The 14301-nt window shown below is 32.5% G+C and overlaps 1 protein-coding gene across 1 annotated transcript in view; it reads left to right on the top strand.

The window, feature by feature from the left end:
• The first annotated feature begins 1338 nt into the window (after nt 1-1338).
• The window catches only part of LOC148279312 (uncharacterized), a 57006-nt gene continuing 44043 nt past the window's right edge, over nt 1339-14301 (top strand). The window contains 1 exon segment of the mRNA XM_088230141.1: nt 1339-1476. Within this exon segment, the coding sequence (XP_088086267.1) occupies nt 1468-1476 (9 nt within the window). The 5' untranslated portion in view covers nt 1339-1467.

The raw sequence follows: 14301 nt of genomic DNA, 5'->3' as shown, positions 1-14301 counted from the left end.
TTTTATTTATTGGTACATAAAAGAGGTGGTATCGTCTACAAATCCTGGCTGGCACATGTATTGTTATTTAACTAAGTAGTTCTGTACAGTCAACTAATCTTTAAAAATCTTTGATTCAAATTTTATACAAATCTTTAAAATATCAAAGGGCATATAATAGGATATACAAAAAAAAGGATTTTGGCTTGGTTTAATAGTCTATTAAAAATAAATAAAAATAAGGAAAAACGACTGAACTTCCTCATTATAGCGACCGGTTTTGAAACATAACTGTTACTCTGTCAAGGATTAAAAATATTTGACTTTATAAAAATAATTTTGGATTTATTATTATTTATCAGTGTGAAAAACAAATATCAATAATATGTGTGCACAAAAGTAATTTTGATTAAAAAATTATAAGTTTTTTATATAATAAGCACCTTTATAAGTATTATACTTGTACAATCAAAAGCTCGCATGTTTTCATGACTGCTGGGACCATTCATTCGAACGCTTTCAGATAGTGTGCGTTATTTTCTGGCATATTTAATGCCTTATGTTGGTTTTTTTCAGAGTTGACTATACCGACCATTTTTATAAAAGTACATTTACCTTGTACCTTTTTTTAATTTCTGGATGTTTATGAGTAATCGTACATACTAGTAATATTTTTTTTATTGGTGGTATTCCACCGCTGTTTCACCATTGTTACTCGATAGATAAGAATCTATGATAAATTAGAAAATAATTTATTCAGAACTTAAAAATAAAATAATACGTTATGGTCCAAACTATAATATTATATAACCCAATATGCCAATTTGGAGATAATTTATGATACCAACGTTAAATTAGATGTTAAAAAACAGAAAATTTAATGCCTACTATAATTTTTTCACACGTGATACAATACGTACCTCGTTGTACAAATGTTGATTAATTATAATATAACAAGTTGAAAAGTCGGCAAAAAATAGTAAAAAGTGAACGATATAGCCAGTGGACTGATACGGTAGGAGAACCGAGTGACCTTGACCATTGCCGACATATGCTTAATTCAGCCTCCGGCGACGGTGAATCGTCTTTGAACCTTTCCGGGTACATTCGCTCAGGAAGGCCGCCCCAGCCAGGTAATGCCTATATAACCGTCGGACGTGATCACGAAAATTACTTCGTCGCTTCATCCACATCTGAGAGCACCGAAATTGGATTAGCATCACAAATCGATCGACCACACATTGCACCGTGTTGCACGAGACTAGCGACTCCACTCCTTCCACTCAGCCACTCCGCTGCCCGCCGAGCTCCACAGCACCAGCACATCTCCGGCTGACCACTCGCAGTTCCGCCAGTTTCCTACCAGTGTTTAAAGGGTCGACACCTAGTGTTGCTAGTGACTAGGTCAGACGCTAGACAGACCGACGCACAGTGCAGTGATTCAGTGGTGCTTAGAACACTTTGTTACTAGAAAGAAGAATATTCACCATGAAATTCGTAAGTTCTCTCATATTTTACGTGATCAGTGTTAACGATGAAATTTAGTTGACTCACTCAAATCACAGGTTCATCTTGTACGGCATCAATTCAATCGGATTATTGGCGCTTAAAAACTCGGTGATAATAATTGGTTAATTAATTTAAGAAAACGAGAGCCGATTTCATTTTCTTATCGAGGTTAATAGTGCAAATATTTCGTAATGTGAACTTTGAGTTGTGATAACAAACTTCATTGTTGAACGTTTCACCGGTCCATCTTGCAGTTTCCCACTTTCTTCGCTAGCAGGTGATTGTTTAGTACGGACGTATCCATTCATCTCCGCGTTCAAGGTATGGATTTCACTTTCGTACGGAGTGGTAGTCTCGCCTCGCGTACGCCTCAGCCGCCGGCAGCTGGAAGGCAGACGGGCTTATCATTACATTTAATCAGAACGGAAATTAATTTGAGAGCACTCGACGCATGTCTCGTATAAGGCGGGAACATGATTTTTTGAATAATTTAAGATGAACGAGCACATTCTCGTAGGTACTCACTCTCCGTTTTCACAAGAAACGCATCGAGTTTAATTAATGATTTCTGTGAAGCCTCCTACCTACTAACATTTATATCGAGACCAGTAATTAATCGCCAAAAATTACGAGTCAAGTTTTTTTTAAATGTGAAATCAACGAAACTTTAAACTGATTTTAAAAACAAAGAGCGGCGCGTAGTTATGTATTATATATTTATGCCGATACGGACATGCGAGTAAAAAAAAGTTAGTTTTTAATTAATTAATTGAAAATGACTGTCGAAAACGTAGGAGTTGTATATTTTTTTCAAAAAAATGTTCAAATAGCAGTTTTTGCAGTTTAAATTAAAGTGTTTCATACATAAGTGTATGTGGCTTATGTTAGGTTTTTGTTATTTTCATTGTGTGTTTTGTAATATTAACAATATAAATACACATATATACCTTGTTTTTAAAACTGGTAGTATTTTGTTAATTATCTGTGTTCATTAAGTTAGTCTTTTGTTTATTCTCTAATGTAAAACCATTTAAAAAAAAAAATATTGTTAAGTGTCCTCGGCACGGGTAACCCCAGTGAGGTCAAATTATTTTTATTATTCACTATAGTTTGTAAGAGAAAAATATGAAAAAAAAAATAAAAATAAATAAATAAATATCTAAATGTATGTATGTTCATTGCACCTTTATTATAATTGAAGTCAACTTGTGCTGTGTAACATGTCCTAATACCAAAGGCAGAACTATTCTAGAATACGGCAGGCTTAGTTTTATACAACACAGTTATAATTAAGTTCGGTGTAAAATATGCTATACACTGAATATTTGCTTGGAATTTAGACTTACGAACGTCAAGAAAAGCAACCTATTGTTCATTGAGTGAGTAAGTCCCGACCATGCACGCAATTCGTAGCCTGCTGAAAAATGAAACCGGTAATCGAGGTAGGAGCGAATTGTGATCGGTTTTTTGCATTAGTATCGCATAAATCGTGCTGTTGATTAAATAAAGCGATTAAAATAATTTGTGTACCCAGAGGTAAAATGAAAAGTAGATACTGCACTGAGTATCGACAGGACCTAGAATAAATAATGATCGTGATAGTTTGAGGTTGAATCGTTGAGCTGTTTTATCATTGAAATAATTTTGACAAAGTACGAATAAGTAATTTAAATGAATTTTGCAATCTTTAGTCATTAGAATATCGTACAATTATTATTGAAAAAAATAATTAAAACGTGATTTGAAAATTAATATTGTTTAGTCATTAGCTACATAAATATTATTTTCATCATCGTTCCTCTGTGCAGAGCACTGCGTTGACAATCCAATTGGGGCGCATCTCGATCATTTTTGCTGTGTGGAAGGTACAGTGACCACTCTTATGAGTCAAGTCTGTGTCCAGTAAAAACATTGCAGATTGCAGTGTAGAACCTCCTTTTTTTCACATCCACACTACCAGGAATCGAACCCGGGCCTTAGTCATGAGCGACCAAAGCGCCAACCACTCACTGCAAAGCGGAATTCGTTTTTTAGAATTTTTACCTGAGAGTAACTTTTGAGTTAAAGATTTTCGTCCATGGTTCCGGTTCTATTTCATACAAACAATTTTATTCTTCATGTGCCGAAAATAAAATAAAAATACTGGTATTCTATTTGAAAAATCGTCTAAAAATATTTAAGCATTTTCATCATACTTTTGAGAGTTAAAACTAGCCGGTTTTATTATAAATGGTTAATTATATGGTAAATTAGTTGACAAAACATTTTTTATAAAAAAAATCTTTCAAGTAATATTATAAAATAATATTTACTTAGGACAATACACAGTATTGAACCAATTTGCTTGTTTCTTGAATATTTCCTTTCATTCACCTTTTCCATTTTTCAAAACTTTTTATCATATTTGTATATCGTACATCCAAAGACAGCAGATAAAACACGGCAGTTTTATGGGTTTTTGGATGGTTCAAGCTCCCATAAAAAACTATTTAGCTTGAAAGCAAAACAATAAAGACACGTCAATGGTAAATATCTATAGTGAGTGAAAATATCACTGCTATAGTACCATAATCCAGGGAAAAAATTCGGGAATACGATTGTACGAAGTAAAATCGACCGCGTTTCCTTTCAAGCCATTAAAGTTAGGCGATATTTTTTTCAGTTTATTGACTGAATTATGCAAATATTAATCCAAGTTTATACGAAAAAGAAACGCAACCTATTACTGAAAACTTGTTTCTAATGTCTACAGTCCATTGTATTGGTTAACTAGTTAAATAACTTCCTGTAGATACAGTTTTTGTAATCGTTTACAATTTGCCTGAGGAAAAATTAAAACAGTGGACGGAATGTTTTTATCCCGAAATAAGGAAAAATATAAGCGTGTTAAAATGATGAGATTTGAAGCTATTAATTTCATTCTTAAAGAGTGTAGTAAAACACAAATTATTTAACCTATTTTTATTTGCTTTATTTAAAAAGTTTGGAATCTACTCTATTTAAAAAATATATAACATACAACATATTATTTCCTTGATAACATTTAAATGTTATAAATTTCTCTGAAATACATGCTGTCTGCCTAACTAGGAAAAATCGGTTTTTAGGCAGACATGTTTAAAACTGTAATAAATTGCTTATACCAAACAAGACTGACAATTAAGTTCAAACCAACAACTTAATAATAATATAGGTATTTTTTAACTTATATTATTTATCTATCAAGGGTGATACTAAGATCAAATAAAGATATGTCAAAGTTTTCACTTTCAGTAACTAAGTTATTGTGTCACTCTTAATTTACACTAGAACAATAGAAACGGAACCAGATTAGACTTTGTCACGAGACTGAATAGGAAATTGCATAGTCTGTAGTTAACTCATACCTACAACATACTTAATCTAAATTAAGTATAATTAGATAATTATAATGCCACAATGATGCGCTATAAATACACTTCTTTGGCCCTTGAAAAAGCAAAGAATAAATATTTTAATTATGATGAAAATGAATTAAATTTTTTCGTGGAGAATGCATAAGTGTCGACTTGTACAATAGGAGCCAAGTTTATATTAATTCAGATTTTTACATCACGTAATTTTAGACAGATCATCAACTTGTAAATGTCTAAGCATCTTTATTCCGTTCTTGAAAATGTTCTCCACCTCTGTTGATTACAACATAAACGTCTATTAAGTCATGTAAATTACAAGTTTAAAAAAATAAATTTAAGTTTAGATAAAAAATAGCTGGTTGATAATCACAAACATACTATAAACTTGAATATCGAAGCGCCAATTTTAATCAAAACTCAACCGGGCAGCGTTAAAATACTTCACCGCATTTTTTCCTTGCGCCTTGAACGTAGACTCCATCTAAACCTTTATGTACCAAATTATCTTAATACGTCGCATGTGGTGTAGGTACCTTCGCAGTGCTCTATGAGCCATTAGGCGTGGACAAGGGTATAGTGTTGATTATTTAAAAAAAATAAAAAAATCTACCAAATATTATTCCATATAATATTCCCAATGAGTTTTTGTAAGAAACTCATTTAGGGACATGCAGATAACATTATTTATTTACAGACGTATTTATATTTTGAACATTAGCATTATTTACAAAAGCAAAATAGACATTATGATACACTTCACATAAAAAGAGTATAAAATAGAAATTAAAAATGGTATAATATACACAATACAATCTATAAAATAAAAATTAATGAAATTAAAAAGTTTAAAAATTACGTGTATGTAAATAATACAAGCTAAATAAGTATGAGAGTGTTAAAATTAAGAGTTAAGAGTAGAGAAATGTTAAAAAAATACATGAATGAAAAAGTTTTTTAAATTAACAAAACATATGTACAATACAGGCTAAAAAAGTATGATAACGCATAAAAATCATTTTGAGATTATTAAAATGACATAATCAAGTAAAAAACGGGTAAAATATTAAAAATCGTAAGTTCAAGATTATCTTAATCAATTAAAATATGAAACTAATAGATGGCGCTTTTATTATTTTTTATTGAAAAATGCCATTTTTACGTTTATTTTTAATGGAAATTTTACAAAACTTGGTTTGCGGAAACTTATCACCATATTGATTGTAACAAATACCATTACAATATAATTTAGGTCCTTTTCGCAAAATGGTGTACAAAAAAAAAAAAATAAAAAAAAATTGAAAATGAACTTTGTAGTAAAAAATGATAAACTTATCTATAATTAATAAGTTTTATATTTTCGTTGAGAATCACCTTAATATTGTTTATTCAAAGTACCTCTAAAAAAAACTATTTTTCAATTCGCACGTCCTGTTTATGTATTTTGAAATTGGAACTTAAAATTTTTGTGGCAATTTTATAAATTCCTTGAAATCTATGAATTGTAAAGATCTAGTACCAAACTTTGTAGATTTCACAGATGTATACACACATATTTACAATGTAAATGTAAATGTCTTGACTTAATTGTTTTTTAACAGATTAGGGTTATTGATTTGCTTAAGTAATTAGAATTTTACTCCTGCATATTATTATCTTACGAATATAATTACATATTAGGTTGTTGAATTGGTTTTCCTTTCACGAAAATGAGTTTTGGAGTAAGATATTTCTCTGGCTGTCCCTCGCGGGGACATGGCGTGGGCGTAGGTATATTTTAATATCTCATAATTTTCTCAACGACGTAATCAATACTCGCCACTGCTGGAAACGACATTATTGGATTATTGAGGTCAATTTGTGGCTAACCATTTGATACATTTTTGAAATTTTGTGCAGTGTATTATTTACTAGCTACCGAGCACTTAAGGACGTACATAAATCATAGAAAATTGGAAATATATTATCAGACAACTGTCAAGGCAATCAAATAAAACTAATGACAATTATGCTGACGTTCAATTGATTACAAATTAGTAAGATAAAATTTGTCGTATTTTGAAACACAAAAACTCGTCTTTTTTCAGTTCAGCTCAGTGCCACACAGTAGCCTTTATTCATTTACATGGTTATCGGTAGTTATATATAATTGTAACGACTATACAATCATAGCAATTTATAAATTTTAATAGTGAAAAAAAAGGACAAAATAAATATCATAAAACATACCACACACAATCGGTAAAATTAAATATATGTTAGTAAATTATGAATATTTTTTTATACCACAGCACGCCAGAAGGCTCAATAACAAGTGATGAATTACAACACAACACCCAGGCTTGCGAAAAATCACTTTTTTTGTGTTCTGACCGGGTATCGAACCCTAAACCTTCCGTGCGTCAGTCAAGTGTCTCAGCCATTACACCACAGAGGCCACCAAATAATAAAAGTTATCGACTTTTCTATGTCTACTGGTTTCCAAACGTACCCGTGTCGTCGTCAGGATACTTATCACACAAATATGCAAATCCTACTACATATATAATTCACCCAAATATTTAATTTTTATGGCCATTTTCAACTAGTTGTAAATAACTCACTGCTAGAAAATGGGAATCGAGTTGGGGTAGAGTAGGATTCGAACCACGAACCCTCGAGCCGTGAGTCCGAGACACCAGTCATGGGACCAAAAACCAATTCTTCACCTTCACCATAGTATTTGCATGTTAGAATAATAAGTGTCCCGATGAAGAGACATTCGCAAAAGTAGATGTATAAAAGTTGAAATGTTTCACTACAAAGTTCAAGCCCGTCTATCCCGTCCATCCAGGGTAGGGCCTTCTTGTACGAAAGCGCCAGGGTCGACTGTCTTGGGTTGTCATAACGGGAACATCTTGTGCGGCCAACTCCTTCTCAATATAAGGGCACATGTTGCTGGGGATCTGCCTTACGTCTAAATTCAGTTGGGATGTTGAGTGCTCTTACTGAATAGTCCTCATTTCTACGCATGACGTGACCACATCGTCTCATCCTATATTCTTTCAGCTTTTCAGCTATTGATTACAACCTAAATTCTTTAAATATTAATAACATGGTAAAATGAGAAGTGAATGTAAAAAGATTTACTATTTTTGATTTGATGTGTGCTTTTTTGTGCAACCAATGGTTGTTATCTTTTGATGTAGTGAAACAAATATTTTAAAAATAGCGTTTTTTGAGTTACTGACTTAGCTTTTTTACTTTTATTGAATTATAAGTGTTTTGAAATCTAATCATGTAAACGTTTTTAAAAATAAACTCTAGAATTACTAAGTAAGTTAAAGTATTAAAAGCAAAAACGCATAAAATTTCCGAACAGCCCGGCGTTTGAATGTAATGTACATTTTTAACTAAACAAAGATGCATAAACTCCATTTTCTAATGTTCACTATTACCTCTATGTTAGGTAATGCCTCGCATGAAACTGCCTTTGTACCAATTAACATCGACAATTTAAACATCAGTCAAAGTAAGTATTCATTGGAGTGTAATATTTTACATTCGTCAGTTGCAAATCGTCCGCAGTGACTGTATTAAGGAATACAGATTACCATTGTAAATGCACGCACTTTGCGACCATTTGCATTCAGGATTGCGTTAGATTGACAAAAGCATGCACAAGTGAAGGTCATTCGTACTTTCAATTTAATCTGATTATCTTGGATTTTACTAAGATACACACCTACCCACCCGTTAACCGAAGCATGGTTCGATTATATCATGATATTTGTGGAAAGATCAAAATATCCGATACTAATCGCGATATATGTATATATAAACGTGATGTTTATTTTCATTCAATGTTTCTTAATGGAAATTCACGTTAAAAATACACTTCTGATTATATGGTTAATATATACGATGTAATAATAATTATGCCAAATATTCCCTTCAAGCATTTACTTTCAAAACTCAGAATTTTGATGTTTTGAGCTTTGGTAAATTCCCAAAATTCGCACCCATATACGAGTACTGGCATCATACAAGAGTTTAAAAATCGGTATTTTGATTTGACCTACTATATACTAGAGTTCCAGACAACACGCATCATGTTAAAAGTTGCTCTAGCATTTCTAGGCAGGTTGCGAGGTCTTTGTGCATGCTTCCATTCTCAGTTATGTGAATTCCCGAGTATTTAAAGCTGCTAACTTTCTTGATCCTCTGCTTTGTTATTGTAAAGACGCTGATCAGGGTCAGGACAGGATTCATTGCACATAATCTAAGTCTTTTTTAGCTTTTTTCGGCGGAACTAAGAGACGAGGGATTGACGCGGGAGGAGGCGAGAGTGCTGGCTGGCGATTGGGTCTCCTGGAGACGTCCGGTGATGTCCACATGCTTCACTCAGGAGCGAGTGTGAAAAAGAGAAGAATAACTATTAAAAAGGGAAAATTACAAAGAATAAAATAAAAATCAATATCCTATTAAGTTAACTATTGGAATATCATCAAAGGAAGAATAATCTTCACTGGCATCTGTGACCAATGCCTCTCAAACTCAATGCAATTCAGTATGTCTGTTTTTGGGGTGCTAGATAAAATATTATACATACAATTGATATATATCAGCATTAAATACCATAATATACGTAACCGTGGACCGAAGCAACATTGGATCACAACACAAAGGCAAAATAAAAAAGTAATAGAAAAGGAAACGACTGATAAATTATTTGTTTGAATTACAATTTTTTTCAGTTACAAATGAATAAAAATAATTTGACTTGATGTATTGCCGATTTCCCAATCGTTATGCCTATGATGGTTGTTCGAAGCCTGAGTATTATTGGATCAAATATTAAGCTTCAGGCCGAGAGCAATTATAATACAATTTGTGAAATATTTTAAGCTGCTTTTCTCAGATACTGCAAATTATTTCCATTAAAACTTATTAAACGATTGTTGCAAAATTCCGCGATAGTGAACGGCCGAAGAATTTTGAATTCGTTCACTTGGAAGGGCTTCCTGATGTCTGAAAATATGAAAGTAAGGCACGCTTAATTTGATTTTAGGAAGCTCTTTGTCCTGTTGGCAGTTGTGCTAAGGTGATTTCTGTTGCAACGGTGGCCTATATCACGACGTCACGATTCAAGGCAACGTCAGTTGCATTACTTCACGTAGACGTAACTTACATTATGTATTTAGTGGTAGTTAATACTGCCGACTTCAATTGCGAATGCATTTAACGCGTGCAAAAAGGAAATTCAAATAAGTATTTGCATACCTACTATTAACTCTAATAATGTTATTATTTACGCATTAAATATAATACCACGTAAATAAGAAATATTTCATAATAAATTTAATTGTTTCTAAACACAACATTGTATTCTAAATAATTGATATTATAAAAATCTCTTCAACTGCAAAAATGTTTACCAAACTCATGACCTTTCATTGGCTGGTATGAATGACCACTTTACACATGTGCAACAGTCAACATTTTGCCTATTTCATTTTATTTCATTTCATTTCATTTCATTTCATTTATTTATTCAGATATTTAGAACATTACAGAAAAAGACCCAATTCATTCTAAATACAATAATAAATCACAAATTACAGTAGATAATTATGTTATTAAAATAATATAACAAAATGTAAAAAGAAAAATTAAATGTTAGAAAGTGCTTTCCTAAGGGAAGGCCCACTGTCGTGAAATATGTCGACATGGAACATGAATGAACTATGTTTGAACATCCATATTTCTTCAATCTGTTGATTTTAGCCAGATGAATCTCATTCATATTAATGTTTAAGCGTGTAAAGTGATTACTTATAGCAGCTAAAGATAAACTTTGTAAACGCTTGTGTTATTTTTTCGAAATTTTTCCACTTTCTGCTGTAATATATATCAATCTTAACGGAGTCTTTAAGGGGTGAAATCCGAATATTTGGACATATTTCAAATATATCCGTGTATTGCATTGAAATAAGTTCATTATTTCATAGAACCTACAGCGCTAATAAATAAAACAAATTGAAATTAGTAGCCTATAAACGGTTAATCATTATTTACAAAAAAAAGTGTTAGTTTACCATTTAGGTTGAGTTGGTTCATAAGAAGTAAGAAGAAAAATATTTTTACCTGTTTTCTAAAATAAACACTGTATTTTTAAACGAAAGATGTGATTTTACATCGACGTTAAAGAATTTTTATATATTCTCTTGTACATGTTGAGTTTTTAATTTCGTCATGGTTTTGGTGGACAAGGCACTACATCTCTACAGCGCGTGCAAATAATGATACGTGCTTCCACATTTTCTTGCTTAAATTTGGTCCAGTTTTTGTTACACACAAGTAAATCAGTACGTTCTTGTATTACGTTATGACAAGCACAGGCATGACGTGCTACACTCTCGCTTGTTGAAGGTTGACTTATTACAGTAACCATTCATCATTATCGTTTACTTCTGATGCTTTTCGTTACGGAACATATAGCTGATGATTTGTACGAGAGGATAGTTAACGTTATTAGGCATAATCTTATTGTTCTCTGCAATTAGATTTCTGTTCTCACAAAGAAGGCTGTCTTACCATTGAAATGTAACCCTGAATGGGTTTTGACATGAGTTAGCATAAACTCATTAAAAATAATTTGATTAAAAAAAAAGTAAAATTATGTACTTGTCACAATTGAAAAAATCTCTAATTTAATTAATTCGCGGCTCCCGTGGTGTAACGGCTAAGATACTTGTTTGACGCACGGAGGATTTCAGGTTCGATTCCAGGTGAAATCATTAAAAAAAGTGATTTAACTCAAGCCTGGGTATTCTGTGCACTGCTGTAATTGGGTCTTCCGGCCCTTAAACACCTTTTGTATAAAAACTTCCATTTTAAAATAAAATCTTTAAATGCCTAGACTTCTATATTGAATATCTCGCAGATGCTGTAACCAGTAGACCATGAGGTTATCTGAAGATGGTCACGGAGTTTTTTTTTTAATAAAAAATAATTTAATAAATATCAATTTTTAAAAAAATAAATAAAAAAAATGGAACACTTAAGTTTGAACTTTTTTAAAATTTAAAAAAAAAAATTGATACTTATTAAATTATTTTTTATTAAAAAAAAACTCCTTGACTATCTTCAGATAACCTCATGGTCTACTGGTTAGAGCATCTGCGAAATATTCAAAATAGAAGTCTGGACATTTAAAGATTTTATCAATCCACCCTATGTTTACCGTGCCCTGTGAATTTGGACGATATGTGTGAGATGGGTTTAACACTTTCGGTGTCTGTATAGTGCAGTTAAAAACCACCTGTCAAACAAATATTTCATGCTGAGCTTGTCGGGAAATGCCCTAACCGGTACACCACGAAACGGATTAATCTCCACATCTCGGATTAGTCATTTTGTAAAAACTTCTCCATAGTCTGCTTTTATTTGATAAACTGAACTGTAACCTAACCTTATTCCTGTTTGACAAGTATTAAAACTAGAGTGACTTATTTAATTTCATACCAAGTGTGTAACTTTTGTGTAAAAATAGAAAACTTCTTTGCCACCTTTATTTACCGTCTCTATTAGCCACCGCCGGCGCCGGTGTCACCCAATATTGTACAAGTTATGTTAAAAGTCTCCAGGGACACTAAGTTTGGAGACTATCAGGAATGTGTACTTGACTACACACTTTATCGATTGTTGCGCGGTGTGATCGATAATTCTGAGAATATGATAAGCATCGGTTTGTATGCTCCTAATCAATTACCTAAGACAGCGTCAGCACAGATTGATCCATATTCCGATATACAGGACAAACCTGCCGATGGTTATGCCCGTTGGAAGGGCTACCGCTATGCTGAATAACATCGCTCTGGATGTTGATCTGTTCCATGTATCCAAAGGGGTTTTCCGGAGCAGGATTTTCCTACTACTTTGACATGAGTCTCTTGGTCCTGAATATCGGAATATGAAACAATCTATGCTGACGCTGTCTTAGGTAATTATCAGGAACATACAAACCAATGCTCATTATAATCTCAGAATTATCGATCGTACCGCGCAACAATCGATAAAAATGTGTAGTCAAATACACATTCCTTCTAGTCTCTAAACTTTTGTAGCCAAGCATACTCTGGAGAAACTCGGTCGGGTAGAGCCAAGGATAAAACCCGCACTCTCTCATGTAGAGATATCTCAGAAATTTATTTTGGATTTTCTCTATCATAAGAGAGTACTTCAGTTTATGTGGCCCCCAAATCATCGAGCCACTCTCGAGTCTACTTCGCACCAAGGAGTTGTGAAGAGTTCTCAGTACGCGGGTATATTCGAAAACCCTGGCAGTACGCAGAACAAATCCTAACATCTTCAACGCATTACCAGTGATTGTCTCTATGTGTTCATGAAATGTCAGAGTGCTTACAAATCTTACGCCCCGATCCTTAACATTCGATGTTCGTATCAGATTCTGGTCATTCATTTTTTAGCGAAAAAAAAAAGAGTTTTTTGGGCCCTAGTGAAGGACGTGACCGAATACTTGGAAACATTAAACCTAAGTTTGTTTCGCCTTCCTCATTCAGATATATTAGATATATCCGCTTGGAGAAGACTATAACCATGGGATAAATTATTATTAAACCATTTTTTTAATGTACCTACGAATTATAATAAATGCAGCAATAATATCATACAGTAAATTATACATATCAAAGTTTTTGAAAGTCGTTGTCAATAATTTGAAAATTTCAAAAAATGTTTACGCAAAAAACATTTTATTGCGATTTTACGAGACACCAACCCTTTTATTTTTTTAATACTAAGATTTGGACGTTCTCAAAACCTTGTCAAAACATTTATATTTTGCACGAGACATTTGACACTTTACTAATAAATATTCAAACCGTACGAACATATTGACCTTAAAAGTTTTTTATATTAAATTATTCTAATGTTTTTATACCGGGCTTATTTAAAAAAATAATAGTATTTATTCCACCTTGCTGTTTAAATCATTGACTTTGAGCTATCAATCAAAAGTTACATAATGTTAACAGTTGAAAAAAACGAAGGTATCATTACCGGTTCTTATATAATCATGCGAAATAATTACCCAACAATCAATCTTTTCGTTAGGCACACTTTGCAGATTGCAATTGTTTATTGATTTATTGTTTTTGTGATCAAGTGTTGCTATGCGCAATATACCAATAATGTATTCAAATCGTATTCTAATAGTTAACAGACGCCTAACTCCACAAGTCTTGTCAAAGTTGATAGTAAAATCGGTATATGATGTTTTTTTCTTCTAAAAGTAAAAACAAGTATTTTTAAGTTAACTTTTATTTTATTTATGACAATACGAATTCTTAAAATAAATTTTAGCAGGTCATGATAGATATTGTCATTACAGATATTCATTCCCTTAACGGGAGAAAAA

This window comes from Micrasema longulum, unplaced genomic scaffold (assembly GCF_059751315.1).
Source record: "Micrasema longulum isolate JH-2025_06_02 unplaced genomic scaffold, ASM5975131v1 h1tg000732l, whole genome shotgun sequence".
NCBI classification, from domain to species: Eukaryota; Metazoa; Arthropoda; class Insecta; order Trichoptera; family Brachycentridae; genus Micrasema; species Micrasema longulum.
The sequence above is the reverse complement of the archived record's forward strand: the minus strand, read 5'-3'. Positions and strand labels throughout refer to the sequence as shown.